This window comes from Tiliqua scincoides, chromosome 2, assembly GCF_035046505.1.
Source record: "Tiliqua scincoides isolate rTilSci1 chromosome 2, rTilSci1.hap2, whole genome shotgun sequence".
Classification (NCBI taxonomy): Eukaryota; Metazoa; Chordata; class Lepidosauria; order Squamata; family Scincidae; genus Tiliqua; species Tiliqua scincoides.
Window position 1 is genome coordinate 174,577,891 of NC_089822.1, and position 24,386 is coordinate 174,602,276.

At 41.1% G+C, this 24,386-nt stretch overlaps 1 protein-coding gene across 1 annotated transcript in view; it reads right to left on the minus strand.

Annotated features, from left to right (window-relative positions):
- The window catches only part of SLIT3 (slit guidance ligand 3), a 534,848-nt gene that overhangs the window by 181,915 nt on the left and 328,547 nt on the right, over nucleotides 1–24,386 (minus strand). Inside the window, exons 9-12 of the mRNA XM_066612910.1 lie at nucleotides 24,222–24,363; nucleotides 15,980–16,051; nucleotides 8,580–8,651; nucleotides 4,367–4,438 (exon numbers count right to left, since the gene is read on the minus strand). Coding sequence (XP_066469007.1) covers nucleotides 4,367–4,438; nucleotides 8,580–8,651; nucleotides 15,980–16,051; nucleotides 24,222–24,363 — 358 coding nt within the window. The remainder of the gene's footprint in view (nucleotides 1–4,366; nucleotides 4,439–8,579; nucleotides 8,652–15,979; nucleotides 16,052–24,221; nucleotides 24,364–24,386) is intronic.

The following is a 24,386-nucleotide window of genomic DNA, read 5'->3' on the forward strand; positions in this document are numbered from 1 at the left end:
GGATGACCAGAAGAAACCTCTGGTCACGTTCAGAGGGTACAGGTTGGCTGGCCGCTGCAGGTTCAGAACCTGCGGATAGTTAAATCTGCAGATACCAAATCAGTGGATAAAGAGGACTAACCTGCATTTCAACACAATAATTATTCAATTTTTTTTTAATTAAGTTTGAAAACCCTAGCCAGAAACACAGTTTGGATTCTTTCACCATTCTATATAAGCTGAAATAAATAAATCTTAGCACTTCTACAGTGCTTTCAGAGAGAACAAAGCACTATGCATGTATTATTTTGATGTAATTATTCCAACAATCCTGCAAGGTATTATTGTCTCTATACTGCAACCTGGGAGCTGAGGCTGAGGGGAAATGGCTTGCCCATGGCCACTAATGAGTTCATAGCAGGGGCAAGATTTGATTAAGGAAGGTTTTCAGGAACAACTGGACTATGCCTCAATTACCCCTGCTAATTGGGTAAGAGGCACTTTTTCAAGTGGGTGCTCCTTTTTTTAGCAGGGGGAGAGTAACTGGCCCACCTCACCCCAGCACTGTCTGTTCTAGTGGCTGTCTGCTGGTATTCATTTGCATCTTTTTAGATTGTAAGCCCTTTTGGGACAGGGAGCCATTTAGTTATTTGATTTTTCTCTGTAAACCGCTTTGTGAACTTTTAGTTGAAAAGCGGTATATAAATACTGTTTATTAATAATAATTAATAATAATTATTCTTCATGTGACTTATAACTGTCCTCGGGTCCAATCCTAATAAACTTTCTAGCACTGGTGAAACCGCAATACAGCCCTGAGGTAAGGGAACAAATGTTCCCATAACTTGAGGAGGCCTCTGTGACTTCTTGCCCACCACAAGATACAGTTCATGCCCCACTGGCACAGTTGCACCGGCCCTGGAAAATTGGATAGGACTGGACCCTTCCTCTATGACAGTGTTTCTCAAACTGTGGGTTGGGACCCACTAAGTGGGTTGCGAACCAATTTCAGGTGGGTCCCCATTCATTTCAATATTTTATTTTTAATATATTAGACTTGATGCTACCCTGGTATGTGACTGCATCTGGGGAAATGTTACAGACTTGTACTTTTAACAAGCTACTATGTATATTCTTTTAACAATGATAGTCAATGGGACCTACTCCTGGGTAAGTGTGGGTAGGATTGCAGCCTAGGATTGTTAAAAAATCTTCTGTTTGATTATGTCACTTTCAGTCATGACATCATTTCTGGTGGGTCCTGACAGATTCTCATTCTAAAAAGTGGATCCCGGTGCTAAATGTGTGAGAACCACTGTTCTAGTACATTTCATAGAGAGCTGAATGTTAATGCTCCTTTTCTAATAGGCCTGGATCAGAGATGCAGACAAAAGGACAGTTTTCTATTCTGCTTGTTCTGCTCTATATAAAGAACTGCCAAGCATTGAAGTATTTCTGCCCAACGTTGGATATACACAACAGGGACTAAATGTGTACACCTGTGGGCTGGGCAAAAATGGGTTAAATATAACAGACAAAGAGAAGCTGCTGCATGTCAAGTTGTTGCTTTTATCACATGAGGAAAAAAGAGTAAAGGTGAACAAACTTAATACAGGTAGAATTGAGCCCAATGTGTATGTGTGGGGGGGAGAGGGTTGTAAACAGATTTTAGATTTGACATTTATCCCAAGCACAGCCAGCCCAACTGGGACTGCTGCCTGACACTGTGTATGCACCTTCCTCAAAAGAGGGTCCTTACTCCTTTACTGCATTCTGTCTTCGCATGTGGCAAAGCACACTGTCCTTGGGTTTAAAGTTTAAAGGGATGAGGTTTAAAGCCCCATGCAAAGATGGAGCACAGGAAGTGAAGTGGATGATCCCATTCTCACTTACTTGTAGCCCATTTTGTCTGTTCTAAGTCTCCCAACACTCAATTTTAGTGGATGTTCCCTGGTTCTGGTGTTGTGTGACAGGGAAAAGAGCACCCCTCTATTCACACTATCAATTCCCTGTATAATTTTGTATGTCTCAATCATGTCTCTCCTCAGGTGCCTCTTTTCTAGACGGAAAAGCCTCAAGCGCTGCAAGCTTTCCTCATACGGGAGGCAGCGCAGCCCAGTAATCATTTTGGTAACTCTCTTCTGCACCTTTTCTAGTTCCCCTACGTCATTTTTAAAGATGTGGGGACCAGAACTGAACACAATACTCTAGGTGATGCCGAACCATCAATTTGTACAATGGCATTATAATAGTAGCTGTTTTATTCTCAGTCCCCTTTTTAATGAGCCCTAGCATGGAATTGGCCCTCTTCACTGCTGCTGCACATTGAATTGACATTTTCATCGAGCTGTCCACCAGCACCATTTTGAAAGAGCCTAGTCCATTTTGAAAAAGCCTTTACCCTTCCTTACTAACATTGCATAATGTGTTATAACGCTCATGATAAACTTTAGGTAATTGTACTGACTACCAGGATACTCTCATTAGACCATTCTTAGCATTATGTCTCCAGACTAATAAGAAAAAAATCCAATCTACTACCGACTAAATGCAAAATTAGATCTAATCAAAGAGTACTTTTCCAACTGCTCAACAGCAGGTTTCAAACCAATGCATGGTTATTATGCTTCAGGAATCTAAAATAAAATAAGATAATCACAAACTGATTCTGATGGCTTAGAAGACAAATTCAGAGCATTTAAAATGTTCCAGTTAACATAATATAAGTTTACATCTTTATAAAACAAAAAGGTCCAGGAAACACTGCAAGTAAGAGTTTCTTTCTTTCTTTCTTTCTTTCTTTCTTTCTTTCTTTCTTTCTTTCTTTCTTTCTTTCTAAAATTATGCTTTATTAAGTAGGTGTCTGCTCTTACTTTTTAAATCTTTATTTTTATACTAACATAACAAATATACTGTATTGCAAGATCAAGTAGTTTCAGCATGACATCTAACAACAGAAAAAAATTCCAGATGGAAGCAAAAATGAAAATTTTTTAAGTGAAAGGGGTTGAGGTGACCAACAGGCCTTTAACCATAATGTGTAAAATAGAATGTACTAACAAGTACCAGTCCTTCTCCAACAACAATTCATAAGACAGATAGCCATATGCCATGAAAAAAGTCAAGACTGCCACACTTCCTATAAAAGGAATCTAGGACAATGGTACTGTTTACTGAACAAAACAGCTTCTACCTTATGGGTAAATATAAGCTTTCAGCCAGTTAGTAAGGTCCTGTAACCATCTGAATGTCTCTCTTGCTTTGGCTCTGTTGATTGCATTGCTTTTAATTGTTGCAATTATGTTGTTAGCTGCTTTGGGCTACAAGACAAAAAACAGCATACAAATCTGAAAAAAGACCCAATCATATGGACTTTTTGTGACAGGAGGAGAAGCATCCTGCTGTTGCAAAATGCCCAGTGATGGCACATGGAGCTCACCACTGCCAGGCCAGTTCAAGCTGCAAAGCAGTAGTGGCATAGGAGCCCAGCTGCGGCAAACCCTGGGCTGTGTCAGCCTTGGAAATTCAGTGGTGGAGGCATGTTGTGAGCAGGGAGAGGGAGGGCAGGGGGCGGTACAGGAGAGGAAGGGGCTGAATCTCAGTGACAGTGACTTGTGCCAGGAACTTATCCCTGGAACTCTGCCTTGGACACCCCTTGACTCTCCTTAGATCTACACCAGCAGAATAGCAAGAATTCCCATAGGTGATCAGGTAGTCTATTGGGGTCTGATCACCCCCCCCCCCACTAGAGTATGTACTGCACCTATATGGCATGGCTGCATGCTATAGTGTGATGGGGGGTAGGATTGGGCAATAAAAAAAATACAGATGCGAGAGATAGGCATCTGTGCCATTTTTCATTTTGGGTATGCATTTTAAAATTTTTGAGGCACTGCGTCTTCATGTCTGACACCAGCTTGATCCTAAAAAAAAAAACAGGCATTACTATCCACTGCTGGACTGTGGACCACTAACCTCAAAACACATCTAACCTTTAGATTCACAGGGCAGTCTTCAACTGATCTTTATTTCAGTGTGCTTTATTTCAGTGTGCTGTGGAAGCAGATAAACCTTAGAATTGCAAAGCACTTTTTCCCATATTTCCCTGAGTAGGAAATACATACTTTCTGATTACTTACCATTTGTTTATACTGCAACACCACTATGTAATAGCTATGTATTTAGCGATTAAAAGTATTTCTAATGACATCATCTATTGCTCTTGGGAAAACTGCCAAATAAGCTTGTTGAATTAGCTACTTAAAAGCCCCAATAAATTTTCAGAACACCAGGTAACAGAACAGAATCTACTTTGCTGAAATTAGAGGTGTAAATATCTATAGATTTTGGTCAAAAAACAATCAAACCAACAAAAAGCAATACTCACAGCAATTGCAGAGACACAAGTCCATCAAATAGACCTTTGGGAATCTCTGTGATTTTATTTCCATAGAGTACTCTGAAAAGTATGAAGGGAAAAAATAAATGGTATACCAAGTTTTTGTATGTATTTTTAGAAGTTGTTTCTCCTTCAAAATGTAATATTTCTTCTAGATACCATATCAAACATTGTAATTTGTTAAAAAGTTGCTACATGGAAACTCAACTCCTCTGAAATGACACAGTGGATGGATGAATATTACAGGATCATATTTGATCTGGATACAATTTGATTTACCACCTGAAATTTGTGGGGTAGCTAGAAATCATATCAGTGTGCCAAAACTCCTCAGCCTGGAAACAAACATCAAACAGAAAACACAAAGTAGTCTTGATATTTGAAAACATAAACAAATAACTAAAGTTGATACTGAATTATAAAACAGAAACATCTTTGGGTTTTCAAATATCCCACATTCACATCAATTGCTTAGGGCTATGCAGAGCGGACCGTCTCACTAGGTTTAAAGCCATATGCAATCTTCCATATCATTAATCAGAATGAAAGCAAACTAGATTCACAAGGAAACAAACATGCCATTGGCAAATAGTTGACGCTCAAAATTTATTCTATTTATTTAAAATATTTATAGCCTGTCTGTCCTCTTTCCATTGAGAGGTGCCCAAAGAGGTGGCTAAAAGTATGGTATTCTGAATCTCCAGAACTGTTGTTAGTGGGACACTGGAATAAGGAGAAAAGGGTTTTAAAACGCACATGAGGGATTATTCAGAGCTTAAGTTTGTGTCAGTATCTGGAGTGTTTCTAAGGATAGAAATGTTATTTCATTATTCAGAAGTAGTTATAATTTCTTATTTAAGTGTGAGAATACATCATCTCAAACCATCTATGCAGCCCTCAAAAAGGTTTGAAATGCCATACAACTTCCAGAAGGAAATGCTAAAGGCAGTAGCAAAAGTTTAACAGGCAAGCGTACTCTGCTGCTCAGCAAAAAGCTGCAGGAATGTTGGATAATGGCTATTCTGGAGATAAGAAACTTCAAGGTAGAAGAGTTGTTTCTAGCAATACTGAAGAAACCCCAGCCAAATAAATCAAGGTAATACAGAAATTATTGCAGTAATTGTCTATCAGCAGATTCATTCAACAGCATCTTGGTTCATCTCTGGCAGCCCCCCAAAATGACAAAACATCCTCACTCATGATGTGATAATGGTCGTGTGAATTATTGAACATGCTAAATACAAAGACCTGGGTTCCATTCGGCTCCAAAGTAATCTAACATTGGAGCTTGAATCAGGAGAAAGATTTTCACAACATAGACAGATCCAAAATAAATTCATCACTGAATAACAGAGGACTGCCTTGACACATCACATGAAATGTCTCCAGACAGTCTGGACAAGGTCTTTTAAGCTCTGGCACAGCCACACTAAATGTGCAGAAAGCCTACTGGCAACCAGAAGTCTTATATATTTGACACTGTGTGCAAAAAGATTGTAAGCCCCTTGAGGATAGTAATAGATCTGTCTTGGTGAAATTGCTGTAACATTTCTTGAGCTCAGAGGATAGGGCAGGCTACAAATATAATAAATAAGCAAAGAAATAAGAAGCTGATGCCAAATGCTTATCCAATACTATTTTGTCTAATATTTAAGCTAAAGGACTCATTGAATAAAATGGGAATTCATTTTACTTCAGTTAGTGTACAATGAGGTAAAACAGTGTTTCTTAAACTGTGAGTCAGGACACACTAGGTGGGTTGCGAGTCAATTTCTGGAGGGTTCTCACTCATTTCAATATTTTATTTTAACTATATTAGACTTGATGCTACCATGGTATGTAACTGTATTTGGGGAAATATTACAGATCCATACTTTTAACAGGCTACTATGTATATGCTTTTAACAATGATAGTCAATGAAACTTACTCCTGGGTAAGTGTGGGAAGGATTGTAGCCTAGGATTGTTAAAAATTTTCCTGCTTGATGATGTCACTTCTGGTCATGACATCACTTCTGTTGGGTTCTGACAGATTCTCCTTCTAAAAAGTGGGTCACAGTGGTAAGAGTTTGAGAACTACTGCTATATGGAACATATCTCAAAGTAAGCTCCAAGGAACACAATAGTATTTACCTCTGGGTAGATAGGAATAAGACTGCATTCTTAGTTTTGTTCCTTACTCTGCGAACATTTCGGTTGGCTCCTGATTATTGTTTGCTGCCTTGGTTTGTATTATTAGTGTTGACATGACAGTTGATTATTTTATTAACAGATACAAATTTAGCAATACGTGTGTATCACCCAGGGGCGTACCATGGGCAGCAACCCCCAGCGGGGAATCAGGAGGAGCAAGGAGGGCAAGCGGAAGGAAGGGGTGTCCAGACACAGGGAACCCTCCAGGGAATGTCCTGGAAGAACAAGGAGCCAGCCAAAGAGGGCGAGGCTCCTAAGTCTTTGCTATAGTCAGCCTCCTCACCTCTGGGGCGGGGCAGCACAGGTGCCACTTCCCCTTTTAACAGAAAGGGTGGGACCGGCAGGGAGAGGATGGGCGATCTCACAAGATCTCAGCCCCAGGTGGGGCCAGGAAAAGGCGAGGCTAGAGGGACTGCCCAGGAGGATAAGAGGAGAGGAGACAGCACCTTCCTGAGCTCCATAAGGAAGGGGCTAGGGAGGGGAAGGGAAGAAAGTGCCTCTAGTAGACGAGAGGCAAACAAAGCTGAGAGACAGCCAGGGGCTGGAAGAGGTCCAAGACTTTGGCTCCTTGAGGAAAGAGCTTCTCAAGGGCTTTGGGAGCTCCCCAAGTACAGAGGACCCTAGGAGCATCTCTAAGCTGAACCCACAAACTGGTGAGAACAGAAAGGAGAGGAGGGCATCAGCCCGACCCAGCTCTTTCCAAAGAGACTGCACTGACTCCACGCGCCCAACACCTTTCCTGGTGAGGATTGTGGGAGAAAGGTCAGTGGGGCAACTGGCCCCTTGATTTCAGGAAACTGGAAAGACTGTCACTGAAACTGTACCTGGGGGGTACTGGGGTCTTGTGAGGGAACAGGACCCCTCAATGAATGTAAAGGCCGCAACCAAATTAAAGAAGGTAAACAAACCCCTTTTTTCAGTTCCCCGTTCTTCGCGCCAGCCAGGGAGAGACTGGGCCGGTCTGGAAGGTACAGCAGAACCAATACCCCGCGGGTCCGCCTTTGTAATGGACATCACAGTGTGTTATATAGCATGATAGATGCTTCAAGATTTTGCTGTCTTACACACATTATCTGTCTTCCAATTGATTCTAGGTCTCGAATCATCACAGAAAAAGTTCCACTCCATGGAGATGACGTGAACATTAATGAAGGATGAAATTCAGAACAAAGTCTCATTGGCTGACCTATATGTAATTATGACTTCAATGCTTCAGAACCAAGTTAGTCCAAAACTGATTTTGAAACTACTGTATAATCAGCTTCTACAAAACCATATACGGTTTAGCCTGGAAAATAACCCATCTTAGTTGGAGATCTTATCTGGGCAGCCTCTGTCCTTTTAAAGTTACCCAAGCATTTTTGACATTAAGTCAGTTTGTTTATGGGCAGTTCAGCTGAAACAGCACAGTTTCTAGATGTGATAGCATGAACTGGCTGCCCTTGCTTTAAGGATAAGGACATTTTTTTTCCAGTTATGAAAAAAGTTCCTAAAAGGTGCACTCTGCTATAATGCTTTGCCTTATACAACATTTTAGTCTATCTACTTTAAAAAAGCAATAATACTAGCACTTAGTAGCTGTGGTTCCTATGACCTAGCCATATCATTTGCAAATTAAATTCCAATATGTTTGCTAAAAAATAAATAGGGTCCTGGGCTTCATTCAACAAGATATTCTCACTGAATATTATATTCTCTGCTATTACTGCCAACATGGCTTTTGACACCCAATGAAAGGAAAATATCGTGTTTTGCAGACCTGAATTGCTGATGTTTTGCAGACCCGAATTGCTAACCTTCGTATATGGTGTTCATCTATAAAAGGAATGTAGACCTGCATAAACAATGCCACCTTCAAGTCTGCCTGATCAATTTCCAATTTAAGAAAGATTAGGTTCGTCACACAAGGTGACAATTGTACAGGGAAAAGGAAAGCATCACACACTAATACTTGATCTATTTATTTTTAAGACTCCACATCTCCCATTCAAGGTTACCCTCTACTTACAGCGAGGTGAGAGATTTCAAGCCCTGAAAAGCATCTGATGCAATATCCGATATTTGATTCTTGCTGATATCACTGTAAGGATACACAAGGGAAGAAGACAAGTTACCAATGAAAACACAATTTAGCAATGTGCTCCTAGCTTAAAAAACAACTCCCTTTCCAAAAAACCACCCCAAAACAATTTATCTTTAGATGCTAGTAACACAGTCTAAGTCAACTCCTTAATCCTGTTGAAAGAAAGATGCTTATTCACTGATAAAGGAGTGCATATTGTACTGCAATCACCAACTTGACTGCTAGGGTGGCATCCTGTCAATCTGAATTTAAGCCTATGCAACAATACTGACCTTCAAGTATCATCTCGTTTCATATAATCATTTTATATATATGAGTGACAGATAGCTGAACTAAAAAAAATCTAGATCTGATAAGAGAACTGCAGGAACTCCCAGGCATCCAGTAAATCCCCTGCTGCAGCTTTACAGTTATGGTTCTTACAGGCCAATGTTTGTGACATATGAAGACCACGTTACATCAGCGACTCTTCCCATTTACACCAATATAACTATTTATACTAAAACAAATATTTAATAAGGTTACCAATTTAAATGCACATGGAAAAAAATATGAACCATCTCTGTAATCTACTTCCCTTACACATGGAATCCACTTTCCTTTCTGACAGAAAGATAATTTTGAGACCTAACCATATTATAATTAGCGTTATTTAGATTTAGAATATTTTAAATACTGCTTTTCAACAGAAAAGCTGACAAAGTAGTTTACACAGCAAAATAACCTTACAGACTAGCCAATGTTTTTTAGCATAAGTTTATGTGGACTGCAGTCCACTACACCAGATGCAGATGTTATCTTCAGTTGCGCACAAAAACCGAAGAAATTAAAAGAAAGGTCTCTGGCCAAAAGGAGCTCACAACTTAGGGGAAAAAAACCAAAACACAGGGGAGCTGGGAGGAATGCTGTGCCAGAATAAATAGTGACAGTTTTTCTATTACTTGCTCAAAATAAGTCATTGCTTAAAAAGTGTCTTTTGCCTAGTTAGCAGTGATTACGATGGTGCTTTCTGATCTGATTGGAATTAACTTATCTTCTGATTTACCCTCAGTCATCAAAGTTTTCACCTCAGCTTAACTCTGTACAGTGAGCCCTCCAGCTTCTGACCATATAATTGGGGGGTGGATGGGAGAGACAGAGATCTACCAAAACCCTTCCCTTGAGTTTTGCTATAAAGGTCCAACCTTGTTATACATTGATTTTTTATACATGGATTTGACTCAACACGAATGACCCCCTGCAAATAAGAAGGAATGTGCTGATCTCTGGAGAAGGGGAAAAATGCACCCCTTTAAAATCACAGTTTAAAAAACTGCTTTTAACTGTTGCAGAGAGACAGTCACACAAGTGATTACAGGTATAACCTAAGTATCCACACATTTTTTCTATCTCACAGTTGATGGGAAGGGCCCTTCAAATTAAAGGAAAACAGTAATTTAATAATGCCAGAGAGGGCAGCTGGCTGACAATCCATCAATCATTCTTTCTGCAGGCTTCGCTCCTCCCTTCCCCCTGAGCACGTGAAATAAGGCTAAATGGCAGCGATTATAACCTTCTCCATTCTTTCCCCCTTGCTGGGGCTTCTGGTGCAGGGAGGAATTGCTGCCCCCTAGTGAAGCCTAAGCTCCTGGAGAGAGTCTGATTGTTTCTGTGTGCATTACAAAGGTCAGCAAAGCTGTTTTTAAATCACCAGAGCAAAAGGCACTTCGTTCTTAAATTGATTTGCTTTAGTAAGTTTTTTGCCATCCACGTGAGTCCTTCGAAAGGAAACCCTCGCAAATAATGAGACTCAACCTGTATTGTCTTCTCTTCCAATTAAATACATGGTAAGGACAAAGTTTCATTTCTTGTACCACAATGTCAGATCTCCGGCCTCATGAACTCTACATGCATAAGTTGAACCAGATGCATGAACATCTAATCCATTCGCAACTTCTTCTAATCAATATTTCTACAACAGCCATGGCGGCTATGGTCAAACCGAATCATGTTTTTTTTTCTCCCTCTCATATTCGATCTCATGCACAGCAATAAATCAAAATTTTCTTTACCACTTTCATAGGAAAAAATTAAATTCTTTACCATTCTCACTTGGGAAATACTAGATGTGCAAAATACTTTGCACATAAAGCCTACTCCTTCTCTCCTGAGAAGCCTGGCCTCCACTTACCACGACCCTATAAGAGTGAGCAGCCATTCAGTCATCCTTGCAAGATAGGAATCTTCGTCCACTGCTATTACTCTGCTGTCACTCCACATAACTACTGCCTAGTAATAATTTAAGCTAAGCCCACTCTTTTCCTTGGGATTCTACAAGTAATAAGACTTTCCATTTAAAGACATTTCAACGATTAAAGCACTTGAGGCAGACTACTGGTTCAAAATCTCCTCAAGTAATTTTTTGGAATAGAATCATTTTTGTTAAGTTTTTAAACAAAACTATTGCTCTGGGATCTAATTATACCATCTCCTACTGTAACTTTGGTTCGTTAAAACTGTGAAAAACATTCTTTTTGTTTTTTCTTTTGAGTTAGACACCCAACTCATTTGAAACATCCTGAAAGGTAGTATTTACTCTCAGGCAACCTTTAAAATCTCTTTACATAACAAGCAATCTTCACAACATGTGATTAGAGACTGACGAAAAAATGTACCAGTCAGGTTTCGTGACATACAGCTGATATCACACTACTTCAGTGTTTCCCAAACTGTGGGTCAGGACCCACTAGATGGTCCCCATTCAGATGGGTCCCCATTCATTTCAATATTTTATTTTTAATATATTAGACTTGATGCGACCCTGGTATGTGACTGCATTTGGGGAAATGTTACAGACCTATACTTTTAACAAGGTACTATATGCCGTAGATACTCACGTATAGTACCCAAATTTTTTGCCAAGTAATCAAGCTCCAATTCTCACTTTGCCTTATCTCCTGGTCAATCAGAGGGCAGAGCCTTTCAACTCTTAATAGTTTCCCTTCTCAGCTGAGCTGTTGCTCAGCTCAGGCAGTTGCTATAGTTACTTTCCAGGGACATTCCAGCCAAAGTTAACCTTTTATTCTCTTTCCTTCTGTTGCAGCCTGGTTCTGCTTGGCAAATGCTTGCAAAGTAGGTCTGCTTTTTGAAACACCAGGATGGGGACCCTCCTTCCCAGGCTACAATTCAGTACACCATTACTTAAGAACAACACCCATGGAAAGCAGTGGGTCTACTTCTGAGGAAAAAGGGTTGCAAATATCTCATCTCTCTGCTGTGAATTGAATTGCACACTCTCAGTTATGTGTTATGGGCTGTATGTTGTGGGCTGCTATGTAGAGTATGTAGACACCTTAAAGGTGTGTTTGATTCATGGTTCTCCTCATGTCCACCTTAAAGGTGAATTTGATTCATGGTTCCCCTGCAGGGGTTGCCAACCTTTTTCACTTGCATATCCCTTGGGAGCCTATTTCCATAAATTGTACCCTTCATATTAGCAAAATGTTCGTAATTATTACAAGCCCTCATCTCCTCTATATGAAAGCCCAGACTTCATGTATTTATCACAGTGTTTTCTCTTTTCATCTGTTTGAAGAACAAAAGACTCTTCCTTTGCACTGTTTTGCACCAGAAGTGTGCTGAAAAATTCTGGGTGATTGATCACTTTCCATATTATGTTTCAGCTTTTTTACTGTGCTGGTTTTCAATCACTGGTTCATACATGAATTTATGACCAAAAACTAGCTATTGGTAGGGCTTTCACAGTCAACTAGCTACCTCTCTTCCTGCCTTGCAAGGCATTCTGGAGCACAGCCTGCCTTTTTCTGCCATTCTGCCATTCTTTTTCAAGTACCCCTAAAGGTCCTGTTGAGTGTCCCTGGGACTACGTGAACACCAGGTTGGGAACCACTGTTTTACTGGTATATAGTTTACAGTGCACTTACTCTGATAGTGTTTACAAAAAGGTGGTGAAGACCAGAATTTAAAAAGAATAAAAATTTATCTTATGATCTTTTACTATGTTTTTAAATAAATTAGAGACTACAGTTCTTAGATAACAATTAGTGGTAGGTTATTTTTCAGGATCTGACCCTGGGTAAAATCAGACAAAACTTTAGTCAGACACCCCCCTAAGTTTAACCCCCGACTTATCTGAGGGTCATAGAAAATTCCATGATTGTTGGTTCAAACCTTGCCCTTGACTTATCTGTGGGGTTGACATATAGGAGAGTGTCTGCGGTGTATTATTTTGGCGATGATAGTAAATGGGACTTACTTTACTCCTGAGTAAGTGTGGGTAGGATTGCAGCCTAGGATTGTTAAAAATTTTCCTGCTTGATAATGTCACTTCCGGTCATGACATCACTTCCGGTGGGTCCTGAGATTCTCATTCTATAAAGCTGATCCCAGTGTGAAATGTGTGAGAACCACTGCACTACTCTGTAGCTTTTAGACAATTATTAAAAAACCGCAGCAAAGCATTCTACTGTACAGCGAAAGGCCCCAACATCTTCAGCCATTTCTTGATATTTGTTCTACACTGCTATCCTGCTACTTGATAAGGAATTGCTTTTACAAGAACATGTTGTAAAGCCAGAAAAGCAAAAGAAAAGGAACAGCAATACTTGCTAAGTTCCTTTGATCACGTGTGTCATCTTTTTAAAAGCACAGTGGGTTAACTCAGAAGAGAGTTCCAAGTTCCAGACAGGCTTCTTTTAGTCTTAGATGCTAGGTGAGCCCACCAATAATATTAATCAAGTAATCATTAACAATCCTAGAGCTGAACAAAAGGAACTCTCCAAATTAAACTAACAAAGCAGACCCCAATTAGGAATTTCAGAAAAGCACTTTTTCTACACTAAAAGCATTATCCAGTGGCTCCCAAACTTGCTGGAAATTTGAGAACCAGGGGTAAGTGCTTGCAGGGGAGGGCTAAAGACAATGATGCAATCGCCATGATCGCATCGCTGTTGGGGATTAAAGGGTCTTTTAGCTTACTATTTGCAGTGCTGGCCTTTGGGGGAGTTCAGAACAAGTAAAAATAGTGATTGCAACCCACTTCCCATTTGTGATTGCAAAACTGGAAGTGGGTCACGATAGCTATTTTTAGTTGTTCTGAGGAGTGAGGAGCCCAGCAAAAAGGTCTGTGGGCTCCTCGCACATCCCAGAAAGCTGGTGATGTGAAGAGTAAGTTAAAAAAAAACAACACCTATCCCTGGCAGCAGTGCAATTGTGGCAAATGCGTTGCTGCTTTTCACCTTCACCCTGTCCCTTAAGGAGGCAGAGACAGGGCTTCCTTAACTAGGGCATTGCGATACCCCAGTTTGAGAACCTCTGGCGTAATCCTACGTATCAACTTTTCATCTGGTAAGTTTTTAAGCATGGCCATGTTTTGCTTTCTTTTACACTGACATAATTCATAGTAATTATACTGAAGTTGCTGAGCATTTCCTAGACTAATCAGACATAGATACTAAAAAGGATTCCCAGTCCACCATATTTACTTAGAAATTAAAGTGATTTCCCATCAACAATAATATACTATTACATTTGAAAAATTGCTCTTAACAGAGCAGCCTTTTCCTGCTATAAGCCAGTTGCTTAAAATTAAGTTAACAAATAAGCAGGATGCACATACCTAAGGCCTTTTCCTCTGAGAAAATAAATCTCATATTATGGAAAAGTATTAAGTACAGTAACTTCATCTCAGAGAGGACAATCAAAAATCAGTAGTGTTTTAATTGTTATGCATAGTCAGATGTATTGGCTGATTTACACCTTTCCCCCTTTATATGTGCCTAATCTGCTCCTGAAAACAGCCCTTATAGAGGAAATCTGAATGCATACAATTACTACATTAATTTCAATGGGAAAAATTCTGACTTGTTCTAAAGTCATTCCAAATTCACCCCAAAATCACCCTAAATGCTTAACAGCATAAGTAAAAAGTTGTTTGACATAATAAAATAGAATAAATAGCATCAATACAATGTTTTTATAGCATCAATACATCAACATTATACAGCATCGTACATCATACAGCATCTTAATATTTGTTTTTCATTGCTGTTCTATTTGATATAAAATTGCTTTTATAAGAACATGTGTTAAAGTCAACTATGAAAATGTTTCAGATGTTCTAGCATCTCATAGTGAGGTTTAGCACCTTAAGCTTTAGTTGCAAGCTATGATAAATTCTCTTAAGTTTCATTTATTTTCCCACTTTCCCCATATTTTTCATCTTCTTCTGTTCAGAATCCATATTCACAATAATTTGTAGAAATAAAACACAAAAACAGATACATCATAAAAGGGAGTGCGTGATGCGCATGCCTTGAAAGTGAGGGGATGCGCTACACATCAGGCAGCGCATCTCACATGGAGGAGACCTCTTCTCCACCCATGCTCAGACCTCCAAGGGTTCAGAAGAGCACTTCCTTTAAAGCCCTCAGGAACACACTTGAGAACAGAGATGCTTCTGGACATCTGTACTACCAGTGCAAGAAGTCCAAAATTCAGTCCAACCTCCTGGAACTCCTTCTTGGGCATATGAGGCAAATTTGTCTCTGGAGCTCAAAGAAGAAGGGAGCTCTGCTTTGAGCTACCCAGTAGGTAGACCTGGGTAAAATGGCAGACCTTTCCTTCCTGAGGGGCGTGGTCCTTTGCCTCCCATCCTTCCTGAACCTTATATAAAACATCTTACTATGGATAAAGTGGAACGGTCTAAATATATGCAGTCCGGATAAGTGAAAATCTGTATTGTGAAAGTACTTAAAAAGAGGGAAGAGTTTACTTAGAAAATATTATCTGTGCAGATCCATGTGGACTTCACCATATAAGCTGTTAAACATTCAATGGATCTGGAAAGTCATTGTATATATGACTGGGTTGATTTTCTATTAGTTTTCCTTTCAGAAACATTACATGTGGCCTTAAAAACATTACAACATTGAGGGTGCAATCCTAACTAACTTTCCAGCACTGGCATAGCTGTGCCAGTGGGGCATGTGCTGCATCCTGCAGTTAGGGGGCAGTCACAGAGGCCTCCTCAAAGTAAGGCAATGTTTGTTCCCTTACCTCAGAGTTGCATTGCCCTTACCTTGGTGATGAAAAGTTGGTTAGGATTGTGCCCTTAGCTGCCTGGCAAAGAATCTACTGAAAACGAGGTCTAGACTGCAAAGTATTCAAGATGCAGGTGTGTATATTGTTCTTATACACAGGGCTCAGCAAATGCAAGCAAGTCCCTTCTTTTCCACAATCAAAAGTGTAAAGCCCACTTGCAGACATGGCTGCCTCTGTATGCATTACTGTAAATGGTAAAAATGTTATATATTAGAACAACTTACATCCTTTTTAGTTTCTTGTACTGAGAGAAAGCTCCTGCAGGAATGTTCTTGATTGAGTTCTGTTCCAAACGGCTAGAAAGAAAATAATAAAAGTTAGTACCAGAAAAAGAAATCCTCCCGGAATAATTTTTGCTTTTTTAAAAATTTACCAGACACGATTCAAGACAAAGGTAACATACAACAAAAAATCATTACAAACTGTTAAATTTCATTAAAACTTCCCAAATCCCTCAGCAACAGCAAAAGAATGTAGTAAAAATATTTTTGAAAAATGTTGGGGTCAACAACTGCCTAATGATCCTACACCCCCAAACAGTATCGTAGTCCACATTATCTTCTGCCTTTTGTCATCAACAAAAGTAAGAGTGCTAATTAACTAACTGTCCACTTCCAAAAAGTCTAGAGTGAATCTAAGATTTAGTACAAATATGAACTACATTTAATATATTCTATAACCTTTACATAAACCATGAGCAACAGTTTACGTACACTGAACTAAAGGGTTCTAAAGTGATGCCCTTGGCTCTACCTTCCAGCCCTACAATTCTAAGATTTGTTTTGTTCTGTTGATAAACAGCTTCCTTGGCCTTTGGGAGCTTTATTTTTAAGGCTTCAACAACTGTTCAGGTCAAAGGACAAGAGCAATTTCCTTCACTCTCTCTAATAAAACAGCAAGGCCTGGAGAGAGCGTCGAGAAGCTTGATGAATTCAAAGATATTTTCCCGGAACATGCTGTGGCATTAGGAACAAGTCCCTGTTTGCTCTAGCTTTGATTTCTGTTTTTAAAAAGAACTCCGCTGTCCATGCCAACAGAATAGCAGAAAACAGCAGGACGACAAAAAGATACACTTAAAGGTGACAAATGATCTTCTAGCAAAGCACCTGAAATCCTGTTCTAATCAATCTCAAGGTTCAGCACTTTTGGTCACCTCCTTAGTTGGCACCCTACACATCCCTCCCTCCGTGTGTGTGTGTGTGTGTGTGTGTGTGTGTGAGAGAGAGAGAGAGAGAGAGAGAGAGAGAGAGAGAGAGAGAGAGAGAGGAAGGAAGGAAGGAAGGAAAAGCATTAACAATCATATATTTATGTGTCTATATTAAAGAGTAAAAACCTAATACAGCTTTTTAAAGCCAGTACATATTCTTGGGAGTATCAAAAGTGTTTGCCTTGAAGAGAAATACCTGTTGCAGACTAGGTGAAACAGTTCTATCAATTCAGATTACAACTCTCTCTTTTTACTAGTGGAAAGGGAAAAAATCTTGGTCAGCTTGCTAATGGGAGCAGTTTGCTAGCCATTTTTCCACTCTGAGCAACACCTCAGATAACAACTGCCTACCACTGCGTAATTGTTTGTCAAGGCTACCCGTAACACTGACAGATCATTAAGTGGCAGGGGGAAAAAAGGAACAAAGCATCAGTACAGATAATTCTTAGCTGTTAGATGAATGGAGTCTACAAATGAGACAGCCCCATTGTATTAGCAGCAGTTCTGCACTCTGTTTTGGCTGTGTCAGAACTCATTCCTTCTGTACTAGGAAACCAAGAACACACTCATAGACCAGGAAGACATTATCTTACTGAGCAAGCTCATGTCTCTGCTGTTTTGGTTTACATTGTTAGATCATCTAACTCTAAGATGTGCTCTCTTCAGAAGCCCAGAGTTCCAAAATATAGAAAGATATACATAAATTGTATGCTGTCATTCATATAACAAGGAAAAAAGGTGATATAGGATATGATTGCAATCATGTCAATTCAGACTTGATCCTTGTCTCTGTTGAAGTACCCATCAAGGCGTAAATTTCTACCTGACAATCTAGTCTGTCTTTAAATACTCTCATATCTCAAATTTAATTTTAAATGTGCTTGCTAATTGATTAACGGAAAACAAAAAATCAATTAGTAGCATAGGCCAACACACATTTCGCTTCCTTAAATGTTACACCAATTCCTGGGTATATTTGGGGGCCGATTCCAAAAATGGCATCCGTTTTGCCCTATCACGTCTAGTTTTGGAGACACGGCATAGCCTCTTTAGTGAATGGTTCAAGCAGGTTCCTCATAAGGAAGTCTACACCATGGATTTCTCAAGAGGAAGCTGCTTGAACTATTCACTAAAGAGGCTATAATATATCTGCAAAACTAGACGTGATAGGGCAAAACGGATGCCATTTTTGGAATCGGCACCCCAAATTCATAGCAAACCACCATAAAGTTTGGGAAAAACTTTTATGGCCCTCAATTTTGTAGGCCTGTGTAGTTATACAGCTGTATAGTTTACTGGTAGCTGAATATGATTATGCTTTCCTGTTTTTATCTCTTTCTTGACACTTTATTGTAATATAAATCTACATTTAATGGATAGAGAAATTAGGGTTTCAATGTATTGTATTGTAAAAATGTAGGTATTATATATGTACAGTAGTCACATAAATTACATGAATGTAAAGTTAATATTTATTTCAGATTTTTAAAAGGGTTCATATAATTTCCTTGATTCCCCCCCCCCCGGTGGTTAAACTGAACTTTACCACAATTAATTGGGAGGAGAGGGAACAGAGAAAGCAGAGGGCCTGAAGTGACATACCATCATGATGCTTTTGCTTCCTGAATACTGGAAGATACAACAGAAATTATTTTCCCCTGCCAGAAACAAATTTTATTCCATGTCCAATTTAAATTTATTCCATGAAGAATTTAAATATGGAAACAATGTCTAACATGCCTTCTATGGGAAACATTTGGTTCCATTTTATACTTTTTTTTGAAAGGACTGTAAATGTGTTGCAATCTTGCTTTCTTTAACCTACCTGTGCAGGATTGTAACCTGTGCAATCTGAACTATGCTGGTAGCGATAGAAGCAGTCCCAAGTTCCCTTGCATCAGAGACACAGTGACGCAGTAGACTGGAAGCAATGCTGCAACAGTCAAGGTTTTCTAGTTCAGGAATGCTCCCAGTCTTGAACACTTCTCTAAATCCCACAAAAATTAAAAGGAACTTTCTTTTGCTGTGCTATAATAATTCTGTACAATGATCCTTTCTACAAATGTTGAATTCTTTAGGATGACGCAGGTAAATGCCAGTGGATTTTAACTTAGATAACCGCTACACATGCTCTGACTAAGTTTAACCCCAACCAATTTTTCTGTCCGTCAGTTTAGCTCCTGGTATCAAACTCCCTATTAGAAATAATATTTTGCTATAATAAATAGCACTCTATGGTACTGTCATCTATCTTACAGAAAAGACAGGCTCGAGCACAGCTTTCTGCCTGGCTTTCCTCTTGTGAAGTCAAAATGAACTGCTAAGAACGTTTCCAAGAAACGCGCCCTTCCTGAGACAGCCTGCCATAAGAGATTGGTGATTGAATAGTATTCTGCTTTTCAGCTGCTGCCTTTGTAGCAGATGCCACAGCAGATGGCGTCTCGGCCAGGGCTATGGCCGCAGGAGTTGCCATGCACCGCAGCACCTGGCTGCGTAGCTGGGACGTGGATGCAACCTCACACGCCAGGGTTACCAGCCTCCCCTTCCAGGGAGCCAAGTTGTTCGGGGACACCCTGCATCCACTACCGGTGGAGTCCAGGGGAAAGAAGAGGGTACTGCCCACCAGGGAAAGGAACCCAAGGCCCGCCCAGTGACCCCAGCGCCAGACCTCTCGGCCCTCAAGGAGCTCTAAACCCATTACCACATCTTCTGCGGCCCCCTTTCAGAGGTCAAAGGCCCGTCTGGCACCCAAGACGGCCAGCCTACAAGCCCAGAGGACAGCAGCCCCAGCACATTGGTGCAAAGGGCCCAAAGTCTCCATGACAGCCAGCCAACTGGTTCCTACAGAAATGGAAAAGGTGCAAAAGAGAGCGACTAAGATGATTACGGGGCTGGGGCACCTTCCTTATGAGGAAAGGCTACGGCGTTTGGGCCTCTTCAGCCTAGAAAAGAGATGCCTGAGGGGGGACATGATTGAGACATACAAAATTATGCAGTGGATGGACAGAGTGGATAGAGAGATGCTCTTTACACTCTCACATAACACCAGAACCAGGGGACATCCGCTAAAATTGAGTGTTGGGAGAGTTAGAACAGACAAAAGAAAATATTTCTTTACTCAGCGTGTGGTTGGTCTGTGAAACTCCTTGCCACAGGATGTGGTGACAACATCTGGCCTGGACGCCTTTAAAAGGGGATTGGACAAGTTTCTGGAGGAAAAATCCATTACAGGGTACAAGCCATGATGTGTATGCGCAACCTCCTGATTTTAGAAATGGGTTATGTCAGAATGCCAGATGCAAGGGAGGGCACCAGAATGAGGTCTCTTGTTATCTGGTGTGCTCCCTGGGGCATTTGGTGGGCCGCTGTGAGATACAGGAAGCTGGACTAGATGGGCCTATGGCCTGATCCAGTGGGGCAGTTCTTATGTTCTTATGTACGGGTCCCCAGACCCAAGTGCTCACTAAAGCACGGCAAGACACTCAAGGCAATCCAACACCTCCTACAGGTCGGGGACATCGAACCGGTTCCAAGGGAGCAGTGGGGGTCCAAGGTGTACTCCCACCTCTTCACCGTGCCCAAGAAATCCGGTGGCACCAAAGCCATTCTCGACCTCAAGTGGCTCAACAGATGGATGCATCAACAAAAATTCAAGATGGAGACCCTACGCTCCACCCTGATGTCCATCAGAAGGCACAGCTATATGATGCAGAAGGCACAGCTGAGATCTGCCTCACCAGAGAAGGGCGCCCTACACCTGCACCAGACCATCCAATGTCTCTGGAACCACTGGTTCCTCATCAACTTAGAGAAGAGTCACCCTCACAGACCACAGAACACCTGGGAGTAATCATCGACACCTCCCAGTTCAAAGTTTTCCTGTCGACAGAACAGCGGGCCAAGACTGCAGACCTGAGTAACGCTGCCCTCTGCTCCCTCAGACTGGACGTATTGATGTTGGCCTGTATCCTAGGCATGCTGACCTCCTGCCAGGACATCTTTCCCTGGGCCAGGTTCAGGGCACGGTCCCTCCAGCACCTGCTGCCGCCCTTCCAGGACTTCATCGTCTCCAAAAGGAGCAAGCGTGTCAGACTGGACCTTCGATGGTAGATGCGGCCATGCAGGCTGGACCAGGGCTTGCCCATCCAGATACACCACAGAGCCGTCCTATTCACAGATGCAAGTCTCCAGGGATGGGAGCCCACACCCCTGAGGAGGTAACACAGGGCCGCTAGTCCCCAAGCAAGAAGACAGCTCCCATCAACCTGCTAGAGTTGAGGACCATTTGACTAGCCCTGCTGCCCTCCCCCAGCTCAGGGACCAAGGCGTTCTAGTTTACTACAACAACATCAGGGCAAAGGGGGCACCAGGTCAGCAGCGCTGCAGATGGAGGCACGCAGACTAATGCTGTGGGTGGAAAAGAACCTCAGGTCCATCAGAGCCAAGCACATCACCGGACTGGAAAGCACAGCAGCGGACTGGCTCACCTTTGGCTCAAAATAAACAAGAATTGAAGGTCATGACTGTGAAATTCTTATCCTATGACCCAAGAGATGTGAAGGTGTGGCTTCAACCACTCATGTAGAAAAGAAAAAGAAAAACTAGTGTATTCTATAGGCTATGAGATGCAGGAAACTTGTTTTAAAATATCTATGAAACATCTACCCTAATTGGCATACTAGCAATGTCCTTTGTGCAACGCTTCATTCTTTTGCCAGTTATCACTGCTCCATACAATTTGCATCTTCCTGATTCTTGCTTACTTCATTACTCTCACATGTAGTGCAAGGGTAGTGCATGTAGACAAGGGTATTCACATTACACAAGGGTATTCACATTACATTGAATGCACATTCAATCTGTTTATCTGTACCCAACATTTCAGCGGTCAGCTGCATGCATTGTAAAATAAGCACATGTTGGTCATTCAGAGAATGAACGTACAGGCACCAGCAATTATAAATTTTTACTCTTATTTTATGGCTGGGGTAGTTAAGAATTTCAACATCACTTTGATTTTAGTATGTTTTATAGTCAGTGGTAGCTTTGGATGACCAGTAGACAGGTGGATACCAAACTACTCATGCAGCTGTTGCTTATTTCCTGACCTTTGTTCAATTAGGGCAGGTGTCAGTCAGACTGGTGCTCCCAATACATAACTACCCAAGCTGCTGTTGCTGAGGTGCAGGGTGACAAAGGTCAAGATAGCAGAGATGGACAATGCTGATTCATCCTATCCACTGCCACATTACACACCACAAAAGCTTTCTATGAAGGGACTCCCATTCAGCATAGTCAATTACTACTATACACTTTTCTTTCCAAATCCAGGAATCCAAACTAACTCTCAAATGGAATTATTGAGATAGGTTTCAATATCAGGTGGAGTCACATTAGATGCTTTGAATATTTGTAAAGAACAAAATTCACTCAGAGCATTTAATGATTTAGAAGAGGAGGAAATGAGCAGCTCTGTGTTTTCTGAGTTTAAAGGACATGGCGCTTAGAGATTAATAACCTGAATTGCTGCCTGCCTGTAACTATTCTAGCTGAAGTTCAGAAGGCAAGTCATTTTTGCCTCCTGTAGTTTAAATAGCATATGACTCTGTCATTTTATCTGGAGTGATACCAAATACTAAGCTATTTCTTAATGAATACTGTATTAGAACAGAAACTATTCCAGAATTAAAAGTCAGTAAATGAACAGTCAGTAGTATTTCTCAGGAGCTCATTTTAGCACTAAATTGTGCAATTTCTTCCTGTTATAAAAGCCCATCCTGAAGGTCTTGGGGAAATGGAAAAGATACAGTGGTATTAGTTTGATTTATGTGCTTGATCTATGAACCAAAAGTCTATGGAGTTACATTATCTATAAAAGCAAGAAGTTTTAAGTGCCCAAGTCATTATGTAAATACAGCGCTGAAAGCATAATTTAATTACTGTAATTGCTGATTTGATTGTTTTAACAATGTTGTAAGCTGATGGTCCCTGTGGGGATGAAGGGGGTTGGTTCTGTATCTGGAAATTACTCATTAAAGGTGGCCAGACAAGGGATAGGCACAACTAGAATAGGTATTACAGAGCAGCTCAAGCCAACATTTCAACCATGACAAAACTGGAGTCATTACTTCAAAGTTTCTACAGCTGGTTGCAAGAACTGATGCTTGTTACTTCCCCAAGGAGTTAGATGAAAGTAACATGATAACTCATTGTTACCATGTTGTAATGGAAGTGCGTAAGATTCCTTGAGGAGATAGGGTGTGGTTTCAACAATGGCCCCTTGCTTTAGCAGATCTGGGAAGCATGGGGTTAAAACCAGGGCCTTAGATTGCAGTGAGTTTGCTGCACAGCTGCAGCCACCTGGAGGCAACAAGGTTCTCAGGGTTAAAATAGCACCTGGAGGAAGGAAAGGGGGTGGGTGCAGAAGGAAAGAGGTTGAAGAGACCAAGAGAACAAGAGAAAGGAGCTTGGAGGAAAGAGGATGGGCTAACTGACTGATGAACTGATTGACAGACGGACGGAACAGAGACTGTGGAAGATACAGGAGACTAGTGTGTGGTTGCCACACCCAAGAGCTGCTCAGAGCTGCTGGTGTTGCTGTGGTGGCCAGAGAAGCTGCTGGTGGGAGAGGGAAGGAAGGAGGACCTCTGCAGGTTGAACAGGCGAGCCACCCTGGTGGTGGGACAGTACCCAGCAGTGCTTTCTGCAGAAATTAGGGCTATTTTGAGTGAAGAAGGGAACTGATTAGCTTAAAGTGGGCATAAGTTCTCTAGGCCAAATTTGGAAAGGGAATTTGGCAAAACACATGTCGCACTAAATCTTTGAGACAGCCTTTGCAATCCCAGCCAGAGGACTTAACAGCCAGCCTGCCACCTGTTGCCTGCGTTGCCAATCTTGTCCAGCCCACTCAATTTCACAGGGCTAAGGCATGAATTAGTAGGTATCTGATTGGTTCCTGTCTCTTAGAGATGCAGCCTAGCTGATCTGTAGTCAGCATTATGAGGCTTTTGCCACAATCTGGCTTTCTACGTTAGTGGGAAATTTTTCCACCAACCCCAGACTGTCATTTGGTTGAAGTTGTTCTTATTGCTTTTGGTGACCTTGCATGTTTTATGTTGACCAGGGAGGCAGGAGTAGGGATTTCAGTACACATCCTGAGGAAAGCCAAAGTTGGTGGGTACCTATCCCTGCAGGCTTTCCTGTTTGGGGAGGCTGGCTTGTCTTTTTTTTTTTTAGCACAGAGCTAAGACAGTACTTACATTTCTACAATATTTTCAGGCAGGTTGGCAGGAATTTCAGTCAAACCCTTTCCTCGACAGTCCACAATATTGTTGCTGCAAGTACAAGCAGATGGGCAGCTGATGGAATTGGCATTGCAGGATGGAGGTTCAGCTTGTGAACCTGAGAAGGCAAAGAAATCAATA